A 27,610-nucleotide genomic window follows, 5' to 3' on the forward strand; every position below is an offset into this window, starting at 1 on the left:
AGGCGGTGGCCGTGCCCGCGGAGAGGGCAGCCAGGTGGCTAGTTCCCATTTTCCACTCTCAGGTGCCAACCCAACGGTTAAACCATCAGGTGCACCAAATGAGAGATAAGATTAAGTTCCTCTTTCCGATCAGTGGAAATGAGAAGTAGCTCCATTTAACCCCGAGCTCTTCAACTATGCAGCGTGGCCCACCCTGGCCAGGAGCGGGCCTCCGGGGGGCTCCCGTCCCGACCCCGATCACGCTGCTTCCTCTGCCAAGCACAGGAGAGTCCCCCCGGTTTCAGGATACACATTCAGACATGTGGGTTCTTTATCGGCCTATGCAGCTATACGCGTGAGCAGCATTACGCCAAAGCCTTGGGCGAGGGGCGCACGGGCCAGCCCTGAGGTTCAGGATGACCTGAGGTCCTACATGATCAGGATCGTCAGTGCTGGGCGTGGGTGGTTCGCCCAGGACCCTGAGCGCAGAAGCATCAGCACCAGCTGGGCACCTGTAAGAATCTCGCACAGGAACGCGCACTCTCGGCCCCCTCCGCCCCCCACGACCTGCCTGGGAGCAGAGCCGGCCCCAGTGCCGTGGGCCCCCTCCAGTCAGCACCAGCAGACTCCTCGGCTGGCGCTGGGGGCCTTGCTGCCGGCAGGAGCTCCTCTGGGTCTCTCCCCGCTTAGGCTGTGTTGCAGGGGAGCCCCGGCCCCTGGGGTGCCCGGGGTTCAGATGAAGTGCCAGGGGAGCAGAGACACAGGCGGCCCTGGGCGGGTGGTGAAGGTGGCCCATTCGCGTTCACGGCCTCTCGAGACCCCAGCCCTGCTCCAGGGCCGGGCTCCAGGTCCGAAACTGTCAGGGGCCCTGGGACCTCAGAGGAGGGAGGTTAAAACCAAAGACCAACTTCACATCATCTGCAACGAATTCACCTCTGAGACCCTAACAGAGAAGCAATGGGGCGTGTTTCCATCATTTGCCCGCCAGTGTAGATCCACACTCAAGACGGAGTCGCGGGTCCCGGACGAGACCCCCAAGCCCACGGCAAGCACGCGGCCCACGCCATCGCTGTTCGGTCACGCGGCGCCTCGGCTGCCTGACGTGCTCATACCCTGCAGAGAGCCGACCCAAAGTTCTGTTTCACTTTATTGGATACACCAGGTATGGGAGTTACAAGTGAGATCTCTCGGTGTGCGGCCTGTGAGCCTTCTCTCCCACCAGCTCTGAAATGAACGGACCTCGCCTACATCTGGTACGAACACAAGCAAACCAAAATACAATCAGGTGGCGTCCCAAAGTGGGTAACGTAAACAGTTAAATTACTTAAGCTCACAATACTTCAGTGAAAATGGCATACACAACCATATAAATTACATTTCAGGTCTGTACATGATTCTAAAGAAACAAAATAACAATACTGTGCTCTGTACAACAGTGCTCCTAACATTCCAACCCCAAGAAACGCTTTCCCCTGAATTCCAGAAAAGTGGGCAAAATACACATGCAGGATAATTAAAATCATTTCACAAAAAAATACAAAATCGCATTGGTTTCTTTTAAGGCACATTTTCACGGAAGGCACGGAGAACTCCCGTCTCAGAAGCCCCGTGCTCACGGGACCCTGGAGGGAGCCAGCATCCTGTTCCCGTGAATCCTGGGCGGTGGTGGCGGCAGGGAGACTGTCCCTGGCGGGGGCGGCAAGGTAAAGGCACGTCTCCTCCATCCTCAAACAGGCCAGCCGCCGGGAATCTCAAAGCTGCCCCACATCCGATCCAGACGCAAGGTGGAGGGAAGACGGCACCTGCTTTCCTGCAAAGCGCAGGCGCCGCTCACTGCCCATGTCCCTCAGGAAATGCGGGCAGCGCGGGGGGCCACCGTGCATCCTGCTGGGCCCCCACCCCCACCTGCCCAGGCCCTCCAAGCACCAGGGGCCCGGTCGGCAGCTCTGCGCACCGGAGGGCCACAGAGGAGTAGACGTCGCACCGTGAGCGCGCACACCAGCGCCCCCGGCCCGGCGCCCGGCGCTCAAGCCCCCCCGAGTGCCCGGCGGCCCCGTGCCCCTCAGGCCTCCAGCTGGACCTCGGCCTCGTCCACCTGCAGAGTGTCGTTGTCCCCCAGCAGCTCGGTCTCCGGGACAGAGCCGTCCTCCGCCTCCTCCGCTTCCTGCACGGGGCTCTGGGCCGCGTCCCCCGGGGCGTTGTGCGCGTCCTCGGTGGCCTCCGGGAGCAGGGCTGCCCTGTCAGCCATGGACGTGCTGGAGGGCGCGGTGGTGACGTAGCCAGTGCTGGTGGAGCTGCTCCCGCTGTGGTGGGAGCCAGGCTTGGCGACCACCTGGGCAGGCACCTGCTGCGGGGCCATCGGCATGGGGATCTGGACCGGGTAGAAGTTGGGCAGGTAGGCCCCATAGGCCGGCACTGGCTGGTACCCATTGACGGGGATGTAGAGCTGGGGAGGGGGCACCATGGGCCTGATCTGGCCTTTGATGGGGATGAACGGGGGCTGCGGGAAGGGCTGGGCCTTCTGCTTGGGGCCCCCGTAGCGGGCGTTGCTGACGTTGCTGACGGGGCTGGTGCTCAGGGAGCTGGTCTGCGTGGCGTTGCTGGCCCCCGAGGTCTGCGCCGAGCTGTTGTAGGTGGACAGGTTGCCCCAGGCCCGGAGCCTGCTGTGGATGTCCTTGAAGCGGGGCCGCCGGCTGGGGACCTCGTGCCAGCACTCGATCATCAGGGCGTACGCCCAGGCGGGGCAGTCGTCCGGGCAAGGCAGCACCTGCCGGCCGCGGACCATGTCCACCACGTCCTGGTTCGAGTGGCCGCAGTAGGGCTGCAGGCCGTAGCTGAAGACCTCCCACAGGACCACGCCGTACGACCAGATGTCCGAGTCCACGGAGAACTTGCCGTACGTGATGGCCTCGGGGGACATCCAGCGGATGGGCAGCAGTGCGCTCCCCATCAGCTTGTAGTAGTCGGCCGAGTACACCTCGCGGAACAGCCCCAGGTCCGAGATCTTCACGCTCAGCTTGTCATACACGAGGACGTTGCGGGTGGCCAGGTCCTTGTGGACCACGTGGTGGCTGGACAGGTACTCCATGCCCGAGGCGATCTGCGTCACGACGTGCACGAAGTCGGGGGGCTCCAGGGCGGACTTCACCGTGCGGTCGTCGTCCGTGCTGCCCACGTCCGAGTGCGGCGAGCGCATGACCAGGAACTCGTGGAGGTCCCCGTGCGAGCAGTAGCTGAACACCATGCTGAGCGGCTGCTCCTTGGTCACCACCCCCAGCAGGCAGACTATGTTGGGGTGCTGCAGCCGAGCCCGCAGCATGGCCTCATGCCGGAACTCCTCCCGCAGCGGCCCCTCCGCTTTGTCCTTCAGTGTCTTGATGGCCACGGCCTGGCTCTGCTCCCCCGGGGCCGGGCCAAACAGGTGGCCTTTGTAGACCTTCCCAAACCGGTCCTCCCCGAGCTCCTCCATGAACCTCACCGACGACAAGCTGATCTCCTTGAGCTTGGCCTGCCAACAAGAAAAGCCCCAGTGAAACACTTCTGTTCCCACAGCAGGGGAAGGACAAGCCGGGCAGCTGGGAGGGGAGCCCGGAGGGCAGTCCCAGGGCCGCCCGCTAGCACAGCCCAGCAGAGGACCCCCAGTCCTGCCCACCCCAGGCTCAGCCTGCCCTGCACCCCACTCTCTGCTCTGAAACATGCTCCTACACCGTGAGGCTGCCTGAAAAACTTCAACGGGTCCCAACCAGGCTGCAAAGTATGTCCCGCAAATACTCCTGAGACACCATCGCAGGGTGTGAGTGCACGCTTGCTCACACTCAAGCACACACACACACACACACACACACACAGCCACGCTGTGCTCCACTGTCCCGGAGGCTCCCCGGGACTCTCCCAGCTGCGTCCCCCACCACCGTGTTTCTCTTGAACCCTGCCGTGCGCTTCCCCCGATTCCTGCCACTTTTGGAGCCTAGGCTGGCTTTTTCCCAGCTGTTCCTCAGTGGGCCTATCTCAATGCTTCTTCTTGATTAGATACATTGTGACAGAAGCACCACAGGGTGAAATCAATCCGAACTTCCCGCCTCTTCTGTGTGTCCTGCACGGTCCTGCTCAGAGGCTCCCGGATGCGGGGGGTCCTGCATCTCCTCCCCCTCGACCCCCACAGCCCCCAGCAAACACGCAGCGACTTCTGGCTACAGAGCCGAGTCCACTCTCCCCCGACCACCTTGAAGATCCCCTTCAGAGCCCAGACAGGACTGATTTTCCCCCAAAGCTTGCAAGTAATGTAAATGCCCCTTCCCGTAAGCCCAGCAGGCCGGGACAGACTCTCTTCTGTGCCGTATCTTGGGGTGTTCTTGCTGTCCTAAGAGCTCTCGGGGTGGGGGAGGGGGTGGCCTATCCTACCTCCACTCTAAGTCTGCAGCTCCACCCTTCCCTGAAAAGCAAAGCAAAGCAAAACCAACCCAACTCCAAACTGACCAGGAAACAGGCCCCCATCCCCTACAAGAGACAGCCGGGCCCTTGCGCAGTAGACCAACCCGAGCCCTTTTCCTGTGGGGAGAGCGGCAGCCCCGCAGATGCAGGACGACGCCTTTGGACTACTGCACCGGTCTGGGTGGAGGGAGAAGCCTAGACTCTGGGACGGGGGATTCCAACACGCCTACCACTTCCTTTCTAAGGACACAATGTCCTGACATGTCTTAGAGAAGATGCGGGAAAACAAAGGGCAGTTCAAGATGGTTAGGTGTCGTGTATCGAGTAAGTCAAGAACCCGAACGCAGGGGTGGGCGGGGGCAAGAGATCTCCAGGTCGGGGCTTCGTCTGGAGGTGCAGGAGACCTGCTTGTGCTGGCTGATGAGAGGCATTTCCACATCCTGGCTGGGCGAGGCCATCAGCTGCCGCCGCTGAGGTGTGGACGCAGAGGCCTTCTGCTTGTTCCGGCACATGCAGACCAAGAAGAAAAGGCATGCGATGACCAAGGGAATCGCGATGCTCGGAACCAATATGTACAGAATTCCCATCCTGCTGCTGTGCTGGGGACCTGTGAACAGCAAGGTTCACAATGTTTTAAAAACCATCCCCCCTTCCAACTCCAAGTTCTCCACCAGTCCACTCCCTCCCCCAACTGCAATGTTCAAGCACAAGGGGACGGTCCCATGAGTTGCACAAAGGGGCGAAATGGCACGCCAAACCTAAGAAAGGGTAACATACTGAAAAACACACCTCCCACTACACATCTGGGAGACACAATCCAAAACCGCCCCCAAGGAATCAATTGGAACACACGGCTCAAAAAACCCACCAACGCTAAGGCTCTTACAGTAATAATAACCAAGGTATTGGGATGAGAAAAGACCCTTCCTGCAACATTTTAGGTTTTTCCACATTTTGTGTATAATGAACACATACTCATTTAAGATACTAATTCAAAATGCATTTGATTTAAAAGACCACTGGTAGCCAGTGAGTTTGACCCAAGGCAGTTATATGCCCCAGGGCCATAAGCGTGAGAGGAAATGCGGCGGTAAGATGTCCAGATTGAAGCTTCTAGATAGCTTTACGATTTTCACAGTAAGAGGCAATTCTCTGTCTCCCTCTACAGGACTCCCAGACAGGCAGAGGGGGCATGCTGGGCCGCAGCACTGTCCCAAACGCAGTGTCTGCCTGTCTGATCCAACAGCCCCACGCCACCCCCCCGCACCCTGCTGCAGATGAAATCACGTAACACCAGAGAACCCCCCTGGCCCCACCCTTGAGGCAGATGTTCTAGAAGCCTCAGGGGCAGTGGAGGCTCTGGGTCATTTCTCTGGGGAGATTCCATGCCCCTCAGGTCCAGGTCAGAGATCTGAGCGCCGTCCAAACATCTGTGCAACCATTTATTTCATCATTATCTTTTCAAAAATCACCAACAGAGACCACGCTTATTAACAACTGCAACGTTATAGCACAGTGACTATGCCTAATGGCCCATTTACCAAGGACTATACCACTGTTAATAGGCTGGTGTTGGCCCGATTCTCTATGTCCAGTTTAAGGTGAGCATGAAATAAACAACCTTCAGCTATCTTGACATACAGAAGCAATAGTTTCACAGAGTTCTTTAGCATAGAATTTTAAATAGAATTCCTTTTAAATGCAATCATAGCTTCCATTATTTCCCGACTGCTGGTTTTGTAGCAGAAGAATACATCTGAGACAAGGTTCCACAAGGAAGAGACAGCTCCAGGCATTCCCCGGGAGCCGCATGCAATGCCCATTACGGATGTGTCTCGGTCATCATCTGACCCCTGCTGGGAGCAATCAGCCTGCTTCTTACCTAGCTGCTAAAAGCGAGCCCGCAATACAAATGCTTAGCATTTCTGCCCTCGAAGCGCAAAGCTTTTTGCAATATAAGATATTCCTAGAACTGCCAGATCAAATAGCATACGTATTTTTAATGTTCTGATTTATTTTTAATTACAAAGGTAATAACTGCTCATTGTGAAAGCATATTCTGTTTTAACATTTCTGTAGGCCATGGGAAATCACGGCTAAAAGTTTGGTGTGTATCGTTCCAAAACTTCCTCCATAACAGGTAGGTGCCTATGTGAGCTCCCACACACAGGCACACACCTTTCCTTTACAAAGAAAGAGACAGAGAAGGGAAGGGAGGGGGGATGCAGACAGAGGGGGCTGGAGGGAGGAAAAGCAAGCAGGGATAACACAGCTATTCCCCCACAACGTCCTTTCCCTAACAGGTCATCATGGACATCCTTCCTTGCAGGAAATTTTTTTAGAAAACTGTAGCATTCCATGAAGTAGCTTTATGATAATCTCCGGACATGCTCGTTCTTAAAATTTAGTCCTGCAGTGAACACACATTCTTAAAGATCCGTGTTAAGATCTGTGCTGAGTTGAGAGGAGCGGCAAATTTGGAACTGCCCAATTCTACTCCCACGAGGTAAGGGATGCCAGTTTCCACAGCTCGCATCTGCAGGTGGAGGCTCGCCCGGCCCGGGGCCACCAGGAGGAGGTTGGCGGGGGGATGGCGAGCCTGGCTTTGCTTCACCCTTAATCTCTCCTCATCCATCTGTTCTCGGTACTGTTCCAGCAACCCACTCCCTCCAGGGTCCAAAATGTAAGACTCAGAAGGCAGCCAACCTTCTCTCGGGGACCCAGGCCAGCGGGAACTGGCAAAAGGTAAATGGTCCCCATATAGAAATAGGAACGCTTGTAAAGTTTGCAACCCTTAATTGCACTCTCTGCTCCTGTTCGTAGTTTAACAAAGACTTTGCGGGGAAACTGGTTACAAGACTGAAGTTCTGTTCTTCCTCGCTCTGCCTCGTCCACCCGTGCAAGCTGGTGCAGCAGGAGGCAAGGGAGGGCCGGAGGGGTCATGTCCCCAGTGCCAGGTGCCAGGCCGAGGGCTGTGGCCGCGGCAGGAAGCACGTTCACCAACATTGGGAAACATTACGGGACAACGTTGATGGAGAAACCAGATGCCTGAGTGACCATCCCAGGACCACACACAGGAAAAGGGCTGGCGGAGGGGCCCCAAAACCTAAACAGCAGTCTCCACCGCGTGGTGAAATTTCGGGTGAGATGCACATGACTCCTCAGACTTTTCTCTAGTTTGAAACGTCCCGTCCTGGCCAGGGAGTACTTCTAGAACAGGCAACGGCTTTCCTTAAAACCAGTAATGGGGGAGGTGCTGGAGCCACCAGCACCCTGGGGCCCCGAGCCATCACAAAGTGCACGCAACAGTTAATGCTTTAAAAAAAAAGAGAGAGAGAGAATACATACTACAAGAGGGTACGTCACACAGTTCCATGCGTACGTTTTTATTCTGCGTGAAGCACCAGGGGCCCTCCATCTGCCCTCCGGGGTTGCGGCAGTAGGCATGCCCCCCTCCGAGCTCGGGGAAGTCTGCGCTGGACAGGTGGTGGCTGTGGGGCAACTGCAGGGCCCACGGCTGGCACTGGTGCCCCGACTTGGTGGTGCTCGCCGTCCCTCTGTAATCCATGCCCGAACCGTTGTAGCACTGATGGTCTGCGAGAGAAAGATGCGTGAGGGGGCCCGACCGTGAAGGGGCAGCAGCCCTCCTGGGGAGCGGGGGCCCAGAGCACCCCTCTCCAACTCTCCCAGAAAGGAACCCCACCACCACTTTGCCTGCATGTACCCACACTGGAATTTCCAGAAGACCAAACGATTTGACTTCCAAGAAAAGCGGCATTTAAAAGCAATGACTTCACGCAGCCCCAAGCCCACCAGTTAAGTTTGCGGGGCGTGGGGGCATCCGGGGACACAAGCGGGGAAGAAAACCCATCCGAAGTTAGACCACGATCGTGAGAGCACCCCTGGGGCCCGCGAGGCACCTCCACTGCAGAACGAGGAGGTCAACCCGCGACCTCAGACACCCGCTTGCTGCCCAGGGAGGGTACCACGTGCATCTCCGCGGCCCACGGCAGAATCCCAGGCCCCTCTCGGAGCCAGACCCGGGGCGCGAGTGTGTTCAACAGCAGTTTGGGGGAGCTTACCGTGAGCGGGCACCATTCTGAGCACCTTCTAAAGATAAACTCATTTAATCTACATTCCATCTTCTGAGGTTGGCAGTTATTATCCCCGTGCAGTATGAGGAAACTGGTATTTAGGCAACGTGTCCAAGGCCACCTGGAGTGGGCCCTGCAGCCGAGATCCGGACGCGAGCCAGGAGCCCAGAGGCCAGGCTCTGACTGCCCCAGTAAGGAGGTCTGTGGGCTCTGAGAAGCCCCAGCCTCACCAGAGAAGTGAAGAGAGTCCCGAGCCTGGGAGAAAGCCGGTCTCTTCCCTGGGTGCCGCCCCCCGCCCCGCGTTCCCCTTCAAGGGGCAGCAACCCTGACCTCGTCAGAGAGGAGAGATGCATCAGGGACCCCAGGGCAAGCGTGGAAGCTGGCCCTGCCTCTGCTCACGCTGCTAACAGCCTTTTGCAGCGGGCACGCAGCTGCCGCCCACCTTAGAGGAGCGGAGTCTGAAGCCCACCGACGTGGGGACTCACGCCAGTCCCTAAGGCAGCAGGTGCCCAGCGGCTGCGCGCCCGCAGCGGGAGGACCCCAAAGCCCCCGCGACCGCCCCACGGGGCTGGAGCAGCCGCGGCCGCGGCCAGCAGGGACTCACAGCGGCCCAGCCTCTCGGCGGGGATGCCGATGCGCATGCAGTTGGCCGCGTCCGGGCTCTCGGGCAGGGGCAGCGCCTCGCACTTGGGCAGCTGCAGCCGCATGAGGATGAGCGGGTTGGAGCGCGCGATGCGGTACTCCTGGCGGCACAGGTCGCTCTCCAGCACCTCGCACTCGTCCCGGCACAGCTCGCGGGGCTTGGGCGCCCGGGAGCGCGCGTCGCACAGCGGGAACACGAAGTGGCAGAAGGACGGGATGGCGAACTGTGAACACTGGTCGGACAGGTGCGTGGAGGTGCCGATCATGGTGAAGGCCGCTGCGGGGGCGGTGAGACGGGCGTCAGGGCGGGCGGGCACCTGCCCTGGGGCCCTAAACTCCGCCCGAGCCCCCCTCCCACGCCCCCGCCGCACCTGGTGCGCCTCGCCCCATCCGCAGCCAGGTGTCCCTCGCCTGCCCGGGCCCCTCCCCCTCCCCCCAGGGCCCCCCAACCCTCCGCCCTGTCCTCTCACACAAGCAGGCCCCCAGGGAGCAGGGGCTGCCCTGATTTACACGGGACATAGAAAGTCCCTGGTCCCAGGGCTTCACTTACAAACATCACAAGTGGAACAAGAGAGAAGGAAAAACCAGGCCCAAGATCTCATCCGGCTAGATGCTTCTTCCATCATGGGAAGATTCGGATTTCAGACCCAAAAGCCACTTCCTAAGGCCCTGCTAGGAACTGGGCTCGGCAAGCAATGGGCTGTAGGTAGAGCAATGGGGCTGGGTGACGTCTAGAAGCAGAGACTGGAAAAGAGCGCAGGGCTGGAGCCCCGGTCTTCTGCCATCCCGGTCCTGTGGGCCTGCAGACAGACCTGGCAGCCTGGGGAGGCTTCAGCAGGGAGAGGGTGGCCCCAGAGGAGGAAGACAGTAGGCCAGACAGTTGGGCGACCGGCCCTGTGAAATGCAGCGGCAGGAGGAGTGACAACGGGAGAGGCAGGGGTGAGAGGGAGAGCCACCAGACAGCTGGAGGGCGTTCAAAGGGGGGAGGCCTGGGGGGGGGGGGGCTTTGGGATAAAGGGAGCAGAGAAGCAGGTCGAGCCAGGGTCTGGAGCCAGGGTCGGCTGGTTTGCTCCTTCGAGGTGGGACACAGGATGGAGCGGGAGAGGAATGAACATGAGAGGACGCGGTGGCAGCTGTGGGCTGAGCGGGAACAGCAGTGCGTGCGGCAGGAGGGTGCCGTCCCCCTCTCTTGGCCATCAGGGCTCAAAGGAAGGCATCGACCAGCATGCCCACTGCCTGGAGGCCCACCCACTTTGACCTGCAAAGGCCCTGCTTGTAACGATATGACAGCCCGGGACAGCTAAAGAAAGAGAGGCCCCTCTGCCCACACACCCTGCAGAGATGGGGAGAAAACAGGACATGTTGGACTTTATTTAGTCCCTGGGACACCGGCTCTACCCAGGACTTGTGGTGCGGTGCCCAGTGCGGCCAGAAGGTGGCGCTGCGGGCACCCATTATCTGGGGGGAACCAGGGAATAGATGAGCTGGCGGGGGAGCCCCTGCTGGCTCTGCCCTGTTATTTACTACAGGATAGTGGGTCACTCAGTCCTCTCTGGTCCTGTGTCTTTATCTGTCTAGTGACTTGTTGAAGCCTCACACTGGGGGATGGAGGCCCACACAGAGCCTCTAAGATAGCTCGTGAGATGAATACATGGTCCTTACTCCTTCTGGTCCCTTCTGGCCAATATTAAAATTGAGGAACACAGAGGTAAGAGGTTTAGGTGAAGGGTCTCTCGGAGATAGCTCAAGAACCAGGGGTGAACCCAGGTCAGCCCCAACATGGCAGAGTTGGTGACCATCAGGGGCCAGTCATGCAGTGGGCTGTGACCCCCAGGCACGGAAAGATGGTCCAAGAAAGCCAAACCTGGCATTTCTTTTGGGCTAACCGACCAATAGAGTGTCCTAGTTGACCCTTTAAGTGACTCCGCTATTCCCTTGCCCCCCTCAGAACGTAGCACATGAGGGCTTACTTCTGAAAGTATGGTTCTAGGTACCCAGAAGGACCAACAAACTCATGTCCTCGCCTTTATCCACTCCCCACATGTCACCTCGAAGGTCTCTTGGAGCCCATTCCCTGGGAAGCTTCCAGAGTCCTGGGAAGGCGTTCTGACAAGCATGCTCCCCAAACAGAACATCTCCACAGCCAACAGTCTCTAAACCACAAGACAGTCAGTCTAGAACAACTTCAACTTTATTCTCTCTGAAATCCACAAACCTAGAGATCCTCATTCTAGACTTTTGTCTAAAAACTGCTGTACAATCAGCCTGCTTAGATATTGGAGTTGTTCAATGCTTCACACAGTTCCTGAAGACATAACTGGGGGACATTCTCGTGCCTGGAATCAGTGTTTGTCAATTAGTGGGATGCAAAATTCTGGACTCTGTGGCTAGCATTTTACAAGACGATTAGAACAGAGGATGTCTGAATGCACGGTTCATATTAAGACTATAATCGATTCTTTCCTTAATGAAAGAGAACTGAAGAGAAAAATCCAAGCACACTGCTTTTGTTAAGGATGATGTCTGCTTCCTGGAACCTGCTTCCTGCTTCCTGTGTCACTTCTTTGAGACACAGGTGTGGCTATACACCTGTGGGAATCATTATTTAAAGTACATTTTACTATATGTTGTGGTCAAAAAGGTTTGAGCAGGTCTGCTTTAGAAGGCACGAAAAGCTTTTCCAATGAGAGATACCAAGGTTCGCAAAACGTTTTCCTGTTGGACGACCGCCGTACTCCTACTTCTCACTGGACACCTGGCCCTGTCCTCAGGGGGCTCAGGAATGACAGGCCGGTCAGGCAGGCAGTTCCTTGCATGACCATGACCTTAGATCCTCCAGCTTGAGGTGAAAGACAAGGGAGGGCTGACCTGGATTTAGAAGGACATGTCAATGACATCTCCGTGAGCGTCCACCTAGGATCCTCACTCTTGCCCCTTACCAAGGTGGTGCTTTTTTTGCAAGCCCCCTCTGCAAACCCCACCCCGTCTCCTGCGGAGCCCAGCATGTGTGGCCTTAGGGGGCAGCTGGGGTCCAGAACTATTGTGTAGAAAACCCAGTTGCACAGGGACATCTGCCGTCTTCACAAGGTTTTTCTCGTTCCTTATAGAGTCTGGAGAGAAAAACATCTGTGTGTTTGTGGGGAGAGCAGGGACAGGATTTGGTCGAATTCATTTTCTTACTTCTCAAAGGATTTCCCCCAAGATGACCTTCACATCCCCATGTAAAAGTCAGCACACTGAGGACTAACAGGCAACGAGAAATGGGTACTTCTAAAGAGACAGAGAGCAAGCTGCTCCCTGCCGAGGGATCTGCTCCATTTCTCATGCCGTGAAGCAACACCCGATAACCTGACTGTCCCCGGAACCTGAATGCTGACCATCGGGAGTACCGTGCAGCATCCCCAGGTGCCGCCGCTGACCTGCACACCTCTCTCCCCAACACCGAAGTCGGGCCTGTGAACCTTTTAACCAAGCGAAAGAGTCAGGGAAGGCAGAACAAAGAAGTCAAGTGACCACGTGTGGTGGGCACCAGCCTCCCTGTGGTGTGGCCAGCCCAGGGACAGGAGGCCCTGGCGATGCATCAAGGACAGGCCATCTCAGGACTTTGGACTCATGTGGTGGACCCACTTAAGTGTGCTGGTTGGTGTGAACGCACAGATGGGAACATCTGAGGGTAAACCATGGTGGCAGTCCCAACGGCTTCTAACGAAGCTCTTTGAGTCTCTGTTGCAAGACACGTGGAACAGGGACTGACTGTCCAAGATAGGAAATGACAAACGCACAAGGGGGCCGGTCTGCGCTCGCGGTCTCACAACAACGATGTGGGGCTCCTACCTGTGATTCGGTTTTCAATCTCTCCCTGCATCTGGAGGGAGTCCACATAAATGGTCCGGTTCCCAATGAAACGTGCACATGCGATCCCCCGGTAAGGCTGACAGAAGCCGTCCTCGTGGTAGTTGTCTCTGGGGGAGATACCGTCTGTGAGCACACTGGGTGGTTGTTGTGTTTTTCTTCAAATCCAGCATCTTATCATCTAGTCATCTCCTTTCTTGGTATTGACCCAAAGGAACTGAGAACTTCGGACCACCCAAAAACCTGCCCACGAATGTTTATTGCAGTTTTATTTCTAATTGCCAAAACTCGGAAGCAACCAAGATGTCCTTCAGCAGGTGAATGGGTAAATAAACTGTGGTCCGTCCAGATAGAATAGTATTCAGTGCCAAACACAAATGAGCCACAGAAAGACATGGAGGAAGCTTACATGCACGATCCTAAGTGAAATATGAACCTGGAGAGGCTACGTGCTGTATGATTCCAGCTATCTGGCATTCTGGAAAACACAGAGCTATGGGGACAGTAAAAGGTCAGTGGTTACCAGGGGTTGGGGGATGGGGTGGTGCATGGGATGAACAAGCAAAGCACCAGGGACTTTAGGGCAGGAAACCTACTCTGTATGATACTATAATGGTAGATACATGTCTTTATTGATTTGACCCTAGAACAGCACAGGTTTGAACCTCATGAGTCCATTTACATGCAATTTGTTTTCCATAAATACAATAGAGTACGATAAGTGTACTCTTCCTCCCTTATGATTTTCTTAATAACATTTTCTTTTCTGTAGTTGACTTTATTGCAAGAAGTCAATACATAATGCATACAACACACAAAATACGCGTTAATTGACTAAGTGATTGGTAAGGCTGCTAGTAATCAAGTTTTGGGGGAGTCAAAAGTTACACACAGATTTTTGACCACGCATGGGGTCGGCGTCCTAACCCCCATGTTGTTCGAGAGTCTGTTGTCCGAATTCATAGCATGTACAACACCAAGAGTGAAAACTAACATACACTATAGACTCTAGTTAATCATAAAGTATTGATATTGGCTCGTCGATTCTAACCAACGCACCACACTAATGCAGAATGCTACTAACGGGGAAACTGTAGGTGTGGACGCTGGGGGATGGTAGGTGAAACCTCTCCATACTTTCTATTTGATTTTTCTGGAAATTCCAAATTGATCTAAAATATAAAATCTATTAACTTCAAAAAATCCAGCATCTTTAAGGGGAGCAGAGCCATGGAATGTGAAAGATGGATTATAAATGTGAAGTGTACACATGGGTGGGTACATGTCCACATATGTGAACAAATACACACAGAACGTTCACCATGAATATGTCTCATCCTATGTGTGAACTACAACAGAAACATTATGGCGCACCCCATAAACTTCTGTTGTTTGCAAGCAAGACTTTTATGAAAGTGACTATAATTCAGAAACCGTGTTCTACCATTACACTGCACAAGAGAAATCTTTGAAATGCAGGGAAACAATGGGGGGGTGGAATTCCCAAAAGTCTGGCCTTCAAATAACTTGTACAAGGAGATGTTCTTATTATATGACAGAGAAGTGTGTTATGTAGATGGCACGGATCACACTTAAAAACCCGGGGGATGGACAAGGAGCCTCATAAAAGCATGGCCCTCCCACCAGGCCCCCCAGTCCAACTCCCTCCCCAGGGCCTTTGCACGACCTGCACAGCGCCCTGCTGGAGTCTGTGCCACATTCTATTCTGTAGAACCTGTTAGTCCTGCCTTCAGCTGATGAGATCAGGCATTCTGAGTACCCCGATGCTTTTCAGAGGGCGGTCAGGATGCTCCAAGGAGACAGGGGCTGTGGCTACAGCAGATATATGAGAGCTTCCATCTGCTGGGAACAAAGGAGAGGGGGGCTTGGGGCTCCCAGGGCAAACTGCTGACAAGTGCTTTGGGCCTGTAATTAAGTCACTTGTTTTCTAGCAAATCTGTAACCAGCCTCTATGCCTGACAACACTCGTCATTCCACCCTACACTGATTTAGACCATCCCCCAATGAAAATCTCTGTTGTGTCCAATTTTACCAAATGGATTTAAAAATCTGTATTTAAAAATTTTACACAAATGTAAAATCTGGACGCTCATAACAGGGGAGACAAAGGATCTGCAAGAACATCCTTTCAGCGCCTCGGGCTCTCTCCCTCCTTGGCACCTGCAAGAACTCTCTTTTTCAAAGAAAGGAACTTGGAGCCATAAATAATCCAAACAAAGAGATTCTGGTGTCAACAAGAGCTGGATGCCCTTTCTCGCAAGCTCACTTAGCCATTATTTCTTTGGGTCAAGGATTCCTTAAATATAGTTTAACTAGCCAAGAACATGTGCTAACAATACACACCCGACCCCCTCCTTTCTCACTCTTTGTGAGCTGGAGTTAACTGTTGATTAAATTAAAACCAATACCTATGCTTAACAAATGCACCAAAAGTGCAAGTCAACTCTGTCCCAGTGCGTGCGCTACATGTCACTCTTTGCAGGTGGCTCAGGGCACTTGGCCACCACACCAGGAAAATCAAAGAGGTATGCACGTTCCGTGTAACGTCACATATGCACGGGATAGATCTGATGCAGTCAGTCCCTTGGGGTGACCTCACAACAGTGAGCAATTTCTATTCTCCACTTCAAGAATCAAGGAATAGAAGCCCGGTCCCTCACTGTGGGCTACTCCATGGCCGCTGGTCAGGTGCCCCCCGGGACTGGGAGAGCAGTGAGGGTTCAGGGAAGACATGCTGAGAAGGGGCTTGATGCCATCTCATCTCATCCCCTACTAACTCAGCTTGGTGGGCTTCTAATCTGAATTGTAGAGAATGTCCAAAAACACAAACAGAAGTGTCTAGAAAATGACATCTTTCAGGTTTCTGACTTGTGAGAAAACAAGTGGAAATTACTTTCTAGTTTTGAGCACAATTATATTTTATCTTTACCTGGCCATAGTTTGGGACCTCTGGAGAGGGACAGAGCTGGAAAAGTGTGTAAAACTGTTCCCTCAGAGATCAAAGAAAAGCACTGAGACAGAAGTTGCCATCCGTAAAGCCCCTTCAACCACACAAGTGAAACACACGTTACCAAATCACAGAACATCAATATTACGGAAATTCAATTTCGGATATCTCCTACATTCCTAATGCCCCACACATTAATCTAAGGCCTAATGACAGAGATGAAGAAGAAACTTATAAACCAACAAATTCATGGTCAAGGAGGGGAGACAGATAAATAACTACAATATTGTGTAAAAAAAGCAAGGAAAGGAGTAGGTGACTGAGACCAAAGAGAGGAAGTACAGAAAGTGCTTTTCACAAAGGACTGAGAAGATGAGGGACTGATGGGCACCTTCCCCCCAGTGGTAAACACTAAACATAAAAATTAGTTTGAAGAAAAACACAGAAAAATTCCTGGATATAAATAATGAATGATCTTTAAAAAGGGAAGTAGGCGCCTTTGAAATTGGAAAGTAATCAAAGTCAAAATTCAAATGTAGTTACACATTGTGTAAGAAGGTAACTTGCCCCCCAGACAGTATTTTGCTAATAAGGGGTAAAACGACTTTCATAATTGTCATTCACATTATGAAAGGGTCAGCCTATATTAAATGGGCTGCCTGCTTGAGTGACGCAGAGGAGGCTACATCTCTTGGCATAATGGGGGGCAGAGCAAAAGCACAAAGAGTAAACTGAGATAAATCACTTTAACAAAGCCTGATACTCAATTCCGTAAGATTCAGGTGACCTGACAGTAATCGAATAGACAGGCAGTAACAAAAGACTCTTTGGAGGAAGGTAACAAAATCTAGAGTACAAACTACAATCTCAAGTATACAATGAAAAATTAGCAGACATGAAGAAACAGGCAAGTATAACCCATGAAGAGAAACAAACCCAAAGATGATCCAGATGTTAGACTTAGCAGACCAGGGCTTTCAGGAGCTCTAACTGTGGTAAAAAAAAAAAAAAAGCATGGAAGAAAGTGTAAGGAAGATACGGGTAATTTCAGGAGACATGAAAACTGTAAAAGAATCAAATGGAAGAACTAAAACATACAATCCCCAATAAACCTTTCTCTGGATGGTATGAACAGATTAGACAGAAGAGGAAAAAAGTGGTAAGCATGACAAGTCAAAAGAATATTTCCAAACTGAGAAAGAGATTAAAAGATTTCCAAAAATAAACAGAGCTTCAGTGAGCTGTGGGCGAGTACAAGGGGGAGCCTAACTGATGTGACATCAAATTTCAGGAGAAGAGAGACCCAAGGAGCCGGGAAAAAGATTTGAAGAAATAATCACCAACATTTCTCCAGAGTTGATTAAAAGACAGTTACAAACTAATCAAGCAATGTCAGCGAACAATAAGCAGGATAAAAAAAGATATAAATATTAATATATCTAATATCAGAGCATCAAAATACATGAACAAGAGTTGACAGGACTAGAGGACAAGACAGAAAAATCCACAATCACAGCTGGAAATGTTAACACCTGTCTCTCAGCAGTTCCTCGAACTAAATAAAAAATTTGTGAAGAAACAACAGTGGAAACACTGATCACTGCCCTTGACAAAATGGACATTTGTAAACCAATATACCCAGCAAGACAGCATCCATGTTTCAGTGCACAGGGCACATTCACCCAGACAGACCAGATTCTTGCCACAAAGTAACTCACAATAAATTTAATAGAACCAGAACCATAAATCTCAGATCACACTGAATTAAACTAAAAATCAAGAACAAAAAAGATCTTTAGAAGCTCTGCAAATATTTGAAAATTAAATAGTCCACTTCTAAATAACCTTTGGGTTCAAAAAAGAAAATGCAAGGAAAATTGGTAGTTTAAATGGAATTCACATAAAATAAGAAAAGTGAAAACAGGATACCAAAAATTGTGGAATGCAGTTAAAACAGTAATTAAAGAGAAATTTATAGCTTTAAATGCTTAAATTAGATAAGGTTTTATATTGTAAAAAGCTGGAAAAAGAATGTCAAATTAAACCTGAAGTAATTAGAAAATACTAATGATGAGAACATAAATCAATATAAAAGGAAGAGAAAAATCAATAAAGCCAAAAGTTAGTTCTTAAAAAATAAAAAGGAACAAAATTGCTTATATCTAGAAAAACTGAAAAACAAAAAGAGAAAACACACATTACCAATATCAGGAATGCAAAAGGGGACATCGCCAAAAACCCTACGGATGTTAAAAGAAAATAGGAAACATTATGCACAAATATATGAGCACAGATCCAATAACTTAGAAAAATAGGGCAAATTCCTTGAAAAACACAACACACTAAAATTAGTGGAAATAGAAATAAAAACTCAGAATAGCCCTGAATGTCTTTAGGAATTTGAAGTTGTAATAAAAAAAAAAAAAAAAAAAAAAAAAAACCCTTCCCATGATTAAAAGCCCAGCCCCAAATAAATAGAAACTGGTGAATTCTGTCCAACATTTAAGGAAGATAACAGTAATTTTACACAAACTCTTTCAGAATATAAAGGAATAAGAGATACTTTCTAATTCATTTTATAAGCTCAAATGATACAGATGACTCACAAGGATGTCCAAGGACATTACAGACCAAAATGCCCCTGACCAAATGGGCAACATACTTCACAAAACAAGGACAGACTGGACCCAACAAAATAAAAAGACAGTAGAGAAATGGGTAATGAACCAACTGGGCTAACCAAGAATACAACGTTATTTCAACATTTAAAAACCAGCCACTGAAAACACAGAAACAAAGAGGGAAACCATGTAATAATAATCTCAGTTGATAAGGAAAAAGCAGTTGACAAAAGTTAACATTCATTACCAAAACTCTCAACAAACAAAAAATCACTTTCTTACTCTAAAAAAGGACGTCTATCAGAAGCCTACAAGGAACATGTTACTTAATGGTGAAATAAGGAACATCTTCCCCATAGACATTGAAAAAGACAAACCTGTATGCTCTTACCAACTCTAGCTGACATTGCCATGGAAGTCTTAACCATTATGATCAGGAGACAGAGTGATCAATTGATCAATGGAGAGATAAATGGTACATAGATAAATGGCTTATACACTGGAAAGGAAGAAATAAGACTGTTTCTACTCATACCTGATGTCATAATTTACAGAGAAAATCCTAAGGAATATATTTTTAAACTACTAAAACTGATACAGATTTAGTAAGGCCACAGGATAAGCTCAATACAATCAACTGTATTTCTCTATGTAACAATTAGCAAATGAAATTTTTAAAAAAATACCGTTTCCAGGGGTGTCTTGGTGGCTCAGTTAGTTGAGCATCTGACTCTTGGTTTCAGCTCAGGTTGTGATCTCATGGTCATGGGATCAAGCCCTATGTAGGACTCTGTGCTCAGTGCAGAGTCTGCTTGGGATTCTCTCCCTCTCCCACTGCTTCTCCCCACTGCTCGCATTCTTTCTCTCTCTCTCAAATAAATAAATAAATCTTTTTAAAAAGAGTCATTTACAATAACGTTAAAAGCACACAAGAGTAGTCAAATTTATAGAGATAGAAAGTAGAATAATGGTTGCTAAGAATCAGGGTAAAGGGAAAATGGGGAGCCATTGTTCAACAGATACAGAGTTTCAGTTTGGAAAGATGAAAAAGTTCTGGAGAGCATGTGGTGATGGTTACACAACAACGAGAATGTACTTAATACCACTGAGTTACACACTTAAAAATGGCTGAAATACTTTGGAAAAAACTAATAAAATATGTACAAGACCTCCACACTTAAAATCCCAAAACACTGTACAGAGAAAGAAAAGAGAACCTACATAAATAGAAAAATATACCATATTCATCGGGTGGACCATTCAATGGTTTTAAGAAGTCAGTTCTCCAAAGTACAATATCACCTATCAAAATCCTAGCAGGATTTCCTCACAAATTACTTTAAATTATGAAAAAGAAACAAAACTATATAATGAGAAAATAACCAAGTGAGCAAAATTAATAGCACCAATAAGGGGCAGACTGACATCACGTACCTCCAGATGTGTGACCCTGAAAAGGAAACATCGCTTATATACTTTAAAGTAAACAACGCATATGCAGCGTCTAATCATGACCATTGTAAACATCAGCCGAATTCAAATTCAGAGACATTCTGTGCCATAACTGCTTTGCATTTATCAAAATTTCAATGTCATGAAAGGCTGAGGACCTGTTCCAGATTAAAGAACACTAAAGCCAACAAGGGGAGGATTCTGTCCCAGGGAGGGGGTCTACACAGCATTACTGGGACATTTAAAGAAACTGGAAAATGAATGGCAATTCTCACATAACACCCTGAATTTGAAGCTGTTGTTCTGTAAGGAAATAGATTGATCCTAAGATCAATACACACTGAAGTATAAAGGGAAAAGGGGCATAATGAATGCAACGAATTCTCAAGTGGCTCAGGAAAAGGAATAATTACAAATATGTACAGGAAAATGATAAATCAAATATAACAAAATCATAGTTGGCAAGCCTGGGTAAAGAGATATGGGATTACTTATAATTACTCTTCTTGTAACTTTTCTGTACAATTGGGAGTTATTTCGAAATGGAAAGTTAAAAACATCCCAGTTCAGACTTTTGTAGAAATTGACAAACTGATTCTAGAACTTACATGTAAATGCAAAATAGAATAGCCACATCATGAAAGAGAGGAAGAATGAGGGTGAATTTGAACTATCCGATTGTAAGATTTACCACAATGTTACAACTTTGAAGACAATGTAATATTGGGATATAAGGACAGATCAATAGAACATGACAGAGAATCTCAAAATAGACCCTAACCTATGGTCAACTGATTTTCATTGAAGGCACTAAGGCATTTAAGGAGGACCAGACAATCATTTTAAAAACGGTGCTGGAAGAACTGGATATTCAGGGGTTTTTTGTTTTTGTTTTGTTTTAAAGATTTTATTTATTTCTTTGAGATAGAAAGAGAGAAAGGGAGAGTACAGAGGGAGAAGCAGACTCCCCCATGAGCAGGGAGCCCGATGTGGGACTCGATCCCAGCACCCTGAGATCATGACCTGAGCCGAAGGCAGATGCTCAACTGACTGAGCCACCCAGGCGCCCCAAACTAGATATTCATATGGAAAAAATAAACTTAAACTCTTAACTCCTACTGTACACAAAAAGTGCTTTTGAGATGGATCAGAGACCTAGCCATAAAAGCTAAAACTATAGCACTAATAGAAGAAAACACCAGAGAATATTTTATTGTATCAAGGTAAGCAAAGGCAAAGATTTCTCAGACACAATGCATAAGAGAAAAAAAATGATAAATTAGAGTTATCAAAATTAAAGTTTCCTGGGGCACTTGGGTGGCACAATGGGTTAAGCAGCCAGCTCTCGGTTTCAGCTCAGGTCTGATCTCAGGGCCATGGGATCGAGCCCCATGTCGGGCTCCCTGCTCAGCGCTGAGTCTGCTTCCAATTCTCTCTCCCTCTGCCCCTCCAGCTCGTGCTTTCTCTCTCTCAAATAAATAAACAGATTTTTAAAAAAAATTTTTTAATTTTCCCACTCATCAAAAGACAGCATTAAGAAACTAAAAAGGCAAACCACAGACTGGGAGAAAACATTTTATGTAATCTTTTCATTGACAAAGGAATTGTATACAGAATATATAAAGAACCCCTGTAACTCAATAGGAAGAAAAACACCACAGTAAAACTGGACAAAAGCCTAAGAGATACATCAGAAAAGTGCGGCCTGAAAAGACAGTCCCACTTTTGGTGATGAGAAAATATATATTAAACCACCACGAATCATCACAACACAAGATGCTGAAAGCCTAGTATCAGGTGACACCACAAGTTGGTGGGGATGTGAGACAGCTGGGACTCTCACACACTGCTGGTGGCAGCAGGAAATGGAAAGACCACTCTGGGGAAGAAGATTGGACATTTCTTATGGTTCATGTACATACTGACCATCTGACCCAGTAATCCCACAGCCAGGATATGGTCCGGAGAAATGAAAACATGCTCCCAAAAATACTTGAACACAAACATTCAAAGCAGCCTTATTTGTAACTGCCCCAAACTGGAAACCCAGATGTCTATCAACAGGTGAATAAAGATATTGCAGTATCTTCATAAATCAGAATACTTACCATCAATAAAGAGGAATAAACCACAGGAAGAATCTTTCAGATATTACATTTCATGAAAGAAGCCAGACACAAGAGTCTCCCAAGAGGATGTAAGCACCCCATGGCAGGAACTTTTAGTTTCTGTCTGCTTCATTCATTGTTGTATTCACAACACCTTGAACAGGGCCCAGCACATAGTCGGCCCTTAATACAAATTTGTTAAATGAATGAATGCTTTCCTTAAAAATAAGACAACATGCTTTATATTTCTAATTCCAAGAGGAAATAGTCCTAGCATCCAGTTAATGCTGATGTTGTATTAGATGTGGCCAAAGTGTCGACTGGGTCAAACTGAACACTCCCAACACCAACATTCAGGTCATAAAAACCCCATCAGCAGAACCTCTCAGAAACCATCTCCAAGGCCAAGATCACATGAGGTGGCCAGGGCAGAGAAAAGGCGGCTCGGGGGTTACCAGTTCACTGGGAGTAAGTGTAATTCTCCTCTACTGTGTTCAGGGGTTGGTCCCTCCCAGGCAAACCCTGGAAGGTTGGTATTTCCTTGTGTGACTTTGGAGGTCGGTGCGTGAAAAGCTCTCATCCGTACATACTAGGGCATAACAGCTCATGCATGGGCTCAAGTGAAAACAAAAAGACCAAGCGGACGCATTTACTGTGTTACTCCACGTCCAGTACTAATACCATCGTTATTGCTAAAGTGCAAACACTTCCGTCTGGGTTGCTATGTGGTCTGAATTAAGGAGGGTGTGTGTGTTCTCTGACTTTACCCACGATGGTCTCTTTGTCACTTAATTGCCTGCATCACATAATCTTAAAATGGATTAAGTTTTTATCTTTTATTCAAGTTCGACACTATGGGATTTAAGGAGTTACATTTTCCAAGAAATCGAACCTATCATGATAAGAAGTCACGGAGAGGACGCCTGGATGGCTCAGTCGGTTAAGCGTCTGCCTTCGGCTCAGGTCATGATCCCAGGGTCCTGGGATTGAGTCCCGCATCGGGCTCCCTGCTCTGCGGGGAGCCTGCTTCTCCCTCTGCCTCTGTCTCTCTCTCTGTCTCTCATGAATAAATAAATAAAAATCTTTAAAAAAAAAAAAGTCACAGAGAAAAAAATATCAGACTGGCTTCTCTCCTCCTTCCAGCTCAGTTTGATTAGGTTGGTGGTTTAATGGCTTTAACATCAAATGCTCAGTGTCAGCCTTTTGCCTGAGCGAGTTTACTTACCAACGGCAAGGCAGCTTGATTTCTCCTGAAGTCATTTTTAATCACTGGCTTGTTGGCAGTTTGTGTGTGGTTTTTTTTTTTTAATAGTGCTATTTTCCTATAATTAGGATAAAGTTTGAACTCGGTTATGACAGTTCCCCAAAAGGAGGGAGCAGATAGCCGAGTTCTGTTTAGACATGCCAACTGTGGGGTGCCTCTGAGTCATCCGCCCGGAGATGCCCCTAGAGATGGGGAGATAGTCAGACCGGGAATGGGGCTTCCAGGGCAATGAGAATATGGGTGGTGAGCGGCCAAAGCCTTGGAGTCACCTGCACTTTGTGAAGTAAGAAAAGGGCTCAGGACACGGCTCCAGGGAAGATGATTTCCCAGAGGCCGATCACTAACAGAACTTGTAATTGTCCAAAAGAACAACACGTCTCCCTTTGTGCACACGTGTGGCCATGACGTTGGCCCAGGACAGCAATGCAGGAACCAGGGCAGGTTTCAGGGGCCACCCCCTGCCCTGCCCCGGCCACCGCATGCCCATGCCACCAGGCTACCCTGCAGTGTACGTACGGGCCTGTCACCGTGAACATGAACTAGTTTTCAAAAGAGCAGATGACAATGGAGCCCATAAATGAAACATGAGACACGTCGCCTCCCATTAATCCCCGCATGCTATCCAAGCTGCTACCTGAGTAAGCTGCAATAATGCGCCTTTGAACCGTGTCTGTACAGTCCCAGCCTGGCCTTAAAGCCTTTGTTCCCCATCTGCACCTTCGCTTCAAAAGCATGAAAGGAAAAGCAGGGTTTTTACGGCGGTAAATCCCTTCACCTCGCTCGACACACGCGAACTGGGGTGCAGCGCTCTGCTGGGGTCTCCAGTGTGGCTGTGTGAGGGCAGCTGCTGGGGCAGTGAGCCTGGAGGGGGGTCACCACGGCCATTCCCGCTGCACTCGGGGATCAACCGAGGCCCCACTAGTACTCGCTGTTCAGCTCTCCATTTGCAGGCACAGGCCCACTGCTGGTCCAACAAGGGAAGAGCCTAAGGAATGGCCCAAGAGAGGAGTCACAGATGGGACGAGCTAGGGACACTCCAGTGACAAAAATGGAGAACTTGTGGACAAATCTGTCTCAAGCCCACTGACCTCCCCTCTTTCTGTCTTGGTTTTGGTTAATTTCCAGAGATGTCCCAAGGAGGTGGAGGTTAGTCTACTGAAAGACAATCACAATCACGCGTGGGCACATCAGACTACAAGATAACCTGATTATAGAAGGTCGTCTTCCAGCACAAAGCAGCAGATCGATTCAGCAGCCCATTGAAAGAATAACTCACCCTGATCGAGTGGATCTCAGGCTGGAACTGTAAAGCGACTCAACGCTAGGAGCTTTATTTCGTAGCATAATATTAATATGTTCAAAGGAGAAAAAACACAGAATCACCTTAGTATCTGAAAAAGTAACTGCAAAAATCAGACTTCTACTATGCAATTCCAATAAAAATACAAACTGACAAAAATCCAGATGGAAGAGTAAAAGACAACGGCAAAGAAATCTAAAAGAAATGGTAGAGTAATAACGGGGATGTATGAGTCAGTCCAGGCTGCCGTAACAAATAGCCCAGACGGGTCAACCTGACTTTTCATAGTTCTGGAGGCTGAGAAGTTCAGTATCAAAGTGCCAGGCTCTTCAGCTTATGGCTTATAGACGGCCACCTTCTTGCTGTGTCCTCACACGGTAGACAGAAAGAGCTCTGACAGGTCTTCCTCTTCTTGTGAGGACATGAGTCCTTATAGGATCAGGGTCCCACCCTTATGACTTCATTTAACTGTAATTTCCTCCTTAAAGGCCATACCTCTAATACTGTACATGGCCCAGGGGGTTAAGGCTTCAATGTGTGATTTGGGTGGGATGGGGGGAGACATAATTCAGTCCACAGCAGCAGAGTGAGAAAATTTCTCTACATATATCAAGATATATTGCAAAGCTATACTGTCCGAATACTGTGATATTATTCCAAGTACAGGAGCTACTGGAACAGAATGGAGCTCAGAAGCAGATCCACATGTACAGAAATTTCACACATGACAGAGGTGACATTAAATTTAATGAATACAGATGGGGCTGTTCATTAGATGGTGCCAAAGACTAGGCCACTGATATAGAAAAATATTACAGTAGAGGCCCAGCTTATACCAGCATAAAAATCATTCCAGATGGAGTAAAAGCTATGTAAAAGTTATCTAGAATACAGTTTAAAACTCTTGCAAATCAATAAGAAAAAGACAAATAACCTAATGAAAAATGGGTAAAGTACAATCTATTCTGGTTATTTGCAGTAATTATTTTCTATAAGGGCGTCGCAAACACTGAATAAGAAAATACTGAACCACGGCTCCTACTGGAAATACAGAGATGGTTTTCTGCAAGTCTGGGGTCATAACATTTTTAGTATCCAATCAATACATAACCTTGTTTTATGTGTGTCGGTGATTCATGAACGTCGAGCTGAGGGCCCACAGCACCGTAACTCACGCCTGAAGGAAGCTTATCTAACACACGAGTTTTCTCCATGGGGCCCATGCCAGCTTTCTGGTGCTCGGGAACTCTAGAGAGCACTTAAGCGCTGTGCTCAGGGCCGTCCTACACAGCGAAATCACCCACGGAAAGCACAAAATGCAAACAGGCTGCGAAAACACAGTGTTTGCCGTGGGGTAGCTGAGACAAGAACACAGACCTCAGCTGTAACGTGTGCATGAGCGACAACCATGTTTCACTGCTCTGCACACGTCCATGAGTGACAGCAAAAACAGCCTGAGGACCGATTCGGAGTTAGAAGGAAATTTTAACGAGTAAGAAAACGTGCAAACGCGGAATCTGCAAATAAAGAGACAGACTGCATATGGACGGGCAATTCAGTGGCTATTAAGCCAACAAAACATGTTCAACTTCTCTATTTACTAGAGAAGTGAGATATAATGTAAAATTGCTCTACATTACTATTTGACACCCAAGACACGGGCAAAATGTTAGGTTCTGATAATCCATGCTGGAAGATGTGGGGAAATAAGAACTCGTGCTTTGCTGGACGGACCAGGAGTTCCTTAGCCACTTGGGAGGTTCCTTAGGCGCCTGGCCGTACCTGGAGGTGTGGGAGATGTACATCTACAATTCCACTCCCAGATCGTGGCCACCGGAGGACTCACGCCCACAGGGACAGGGAGACAGGGACAGATGTTCCCGCAAGATGGTCTGCACCAGTTGAAACAACTAACCTTCACTCAGTAGGCACAAGGCCGATTAAAGAGGGGTTGACTCAGAATGAATCTTGTACATTTGTTAAAATGAGCACTGGGTGTTATACGCAAACAATGAATCGTGGAACACTACATCAAAAACTAACGATGTACTGTATGGTGACTAACGTAATAAAAATAAATAAAATAAAAAATAAAAATAAAATGAACTTAACTTACACACACTACACCCTGCACTTCCAGAACGGAAAACCCTCCTCACCAACCTCCAAAAAAATGTACTTACATGCTATTTACAAGACACCTGCATAAAGCAACACAGAAAGGTTGGGAAAAAAAAAAAAAAAAGTGAGACAAGAACAGTAAAAGAGGTTCCTAGCAAATGCAATTAAAAAGAAGGTAGGGGGCGTCTGGGTGGCACTTAGAGGGAAAGTGATAGTATTGTATTAAAAAATATCTCGGGCGCCTGGACAGCTCAGTCGGTTAAGCGTCTGCCTTCGGCTCAGGTCATGATCCCGGGGTCCTGGGATCAAGTCCCGCATCAGGCTCCTTGCTCAGCGGGGAGTCTGCTTCTCCCTCTCCCTCTGCCCTCCCTCCCGCTCTTGGACTTGCTATCTCTCTCTCTCTGTCTAATAAATAAATAAAATAAAAAAAAAAAATGTTGGGGAGAAAAAGAAAAGTTCAAAGAAAGTGGACCTTGACAGGCAATTCAATTTAGATGTTAATTTTCATCAACTTTACCTTAAAATTCATTATAATTCCAATCAAAATACCATCAGAATTTTTCAAGGAAATTAGGGTGTTCTTTCACAAGACAGCACAAAAACCATACAACTATTGGTGACTATTGATTAACGAGAGAAAAATTTTAATTTCTGTATGATCAAGACATAAGAGATAAATAATTACTAAAAACCAGTAAGGAACAATGTTAGGGCAGTAGGCAAAAACTATGAAGAGACAGTTGACAAAGAGGAACCAGGAGTGTCAAGAAACGTCCAT

General features: G+C 48.8%; 1 protein-coding gene across 2 annotated transcripts in view; it reads right to left on the reverse strand.

Annotated features, from left to right (window-relative positions):
- Window positions 1-1,108: 1,108 nt before the first annotated feature.
- The window catches only part of ROR2 (receptor tyrosine kinase like orphan receptor 2), a 171,716-nt gene continuing 145,214 nt past the window's right edge, over window positions 1,109-27,610 (reverse strand). The window contains exons 5-9 of one of the 2 annotated variants that reach the window (XM_081802754.1): window positions 12,981-13,108; window positions 9,109-9,423; window positions 7,759-8,004; window positions 4,815-5,017; window positions 1,109-3,487 (exon numbers count right to left, since the gene is read on the reverse strand). In XM_081802754.1, the coding sequence (XP_081658880.1) occupies window positions 2,042-3,487; window positions 4,815-5,017; window positions 7,759-8,004; window positions 9,109-9,423; window positions 12,981-13,108 (2,338 nt within the window). In that variant the 3' untranslated portion in view covers window positions 1,109-2,041. The remainder of the gene's footprint in view (window positions 3,488-4,814; window positions 5,018-7,758; window positions 8,005-9,108; window positions 9,424-12,980; window positions 13,109-27,610) is intronic. The other variant, XR_014139909.1, reaches the window with a different exon arrangement.

Source organism: Leptonychotes weddellii, chromosome 14 (genome assembly GCF_054177405.1).
Source record: "Leptonychotes weddellii isolate Sample4059 chromosome 14, ASM5417740v2, whole genome shotgun sequence".
In the NCBI taxonomy this organism is placed as follows: Eukaryota; Metazoa; Chordata; class Mammalia; order Carnivora; family Phocidae; genus Leptonychotes; species Leptonychotes weddellii.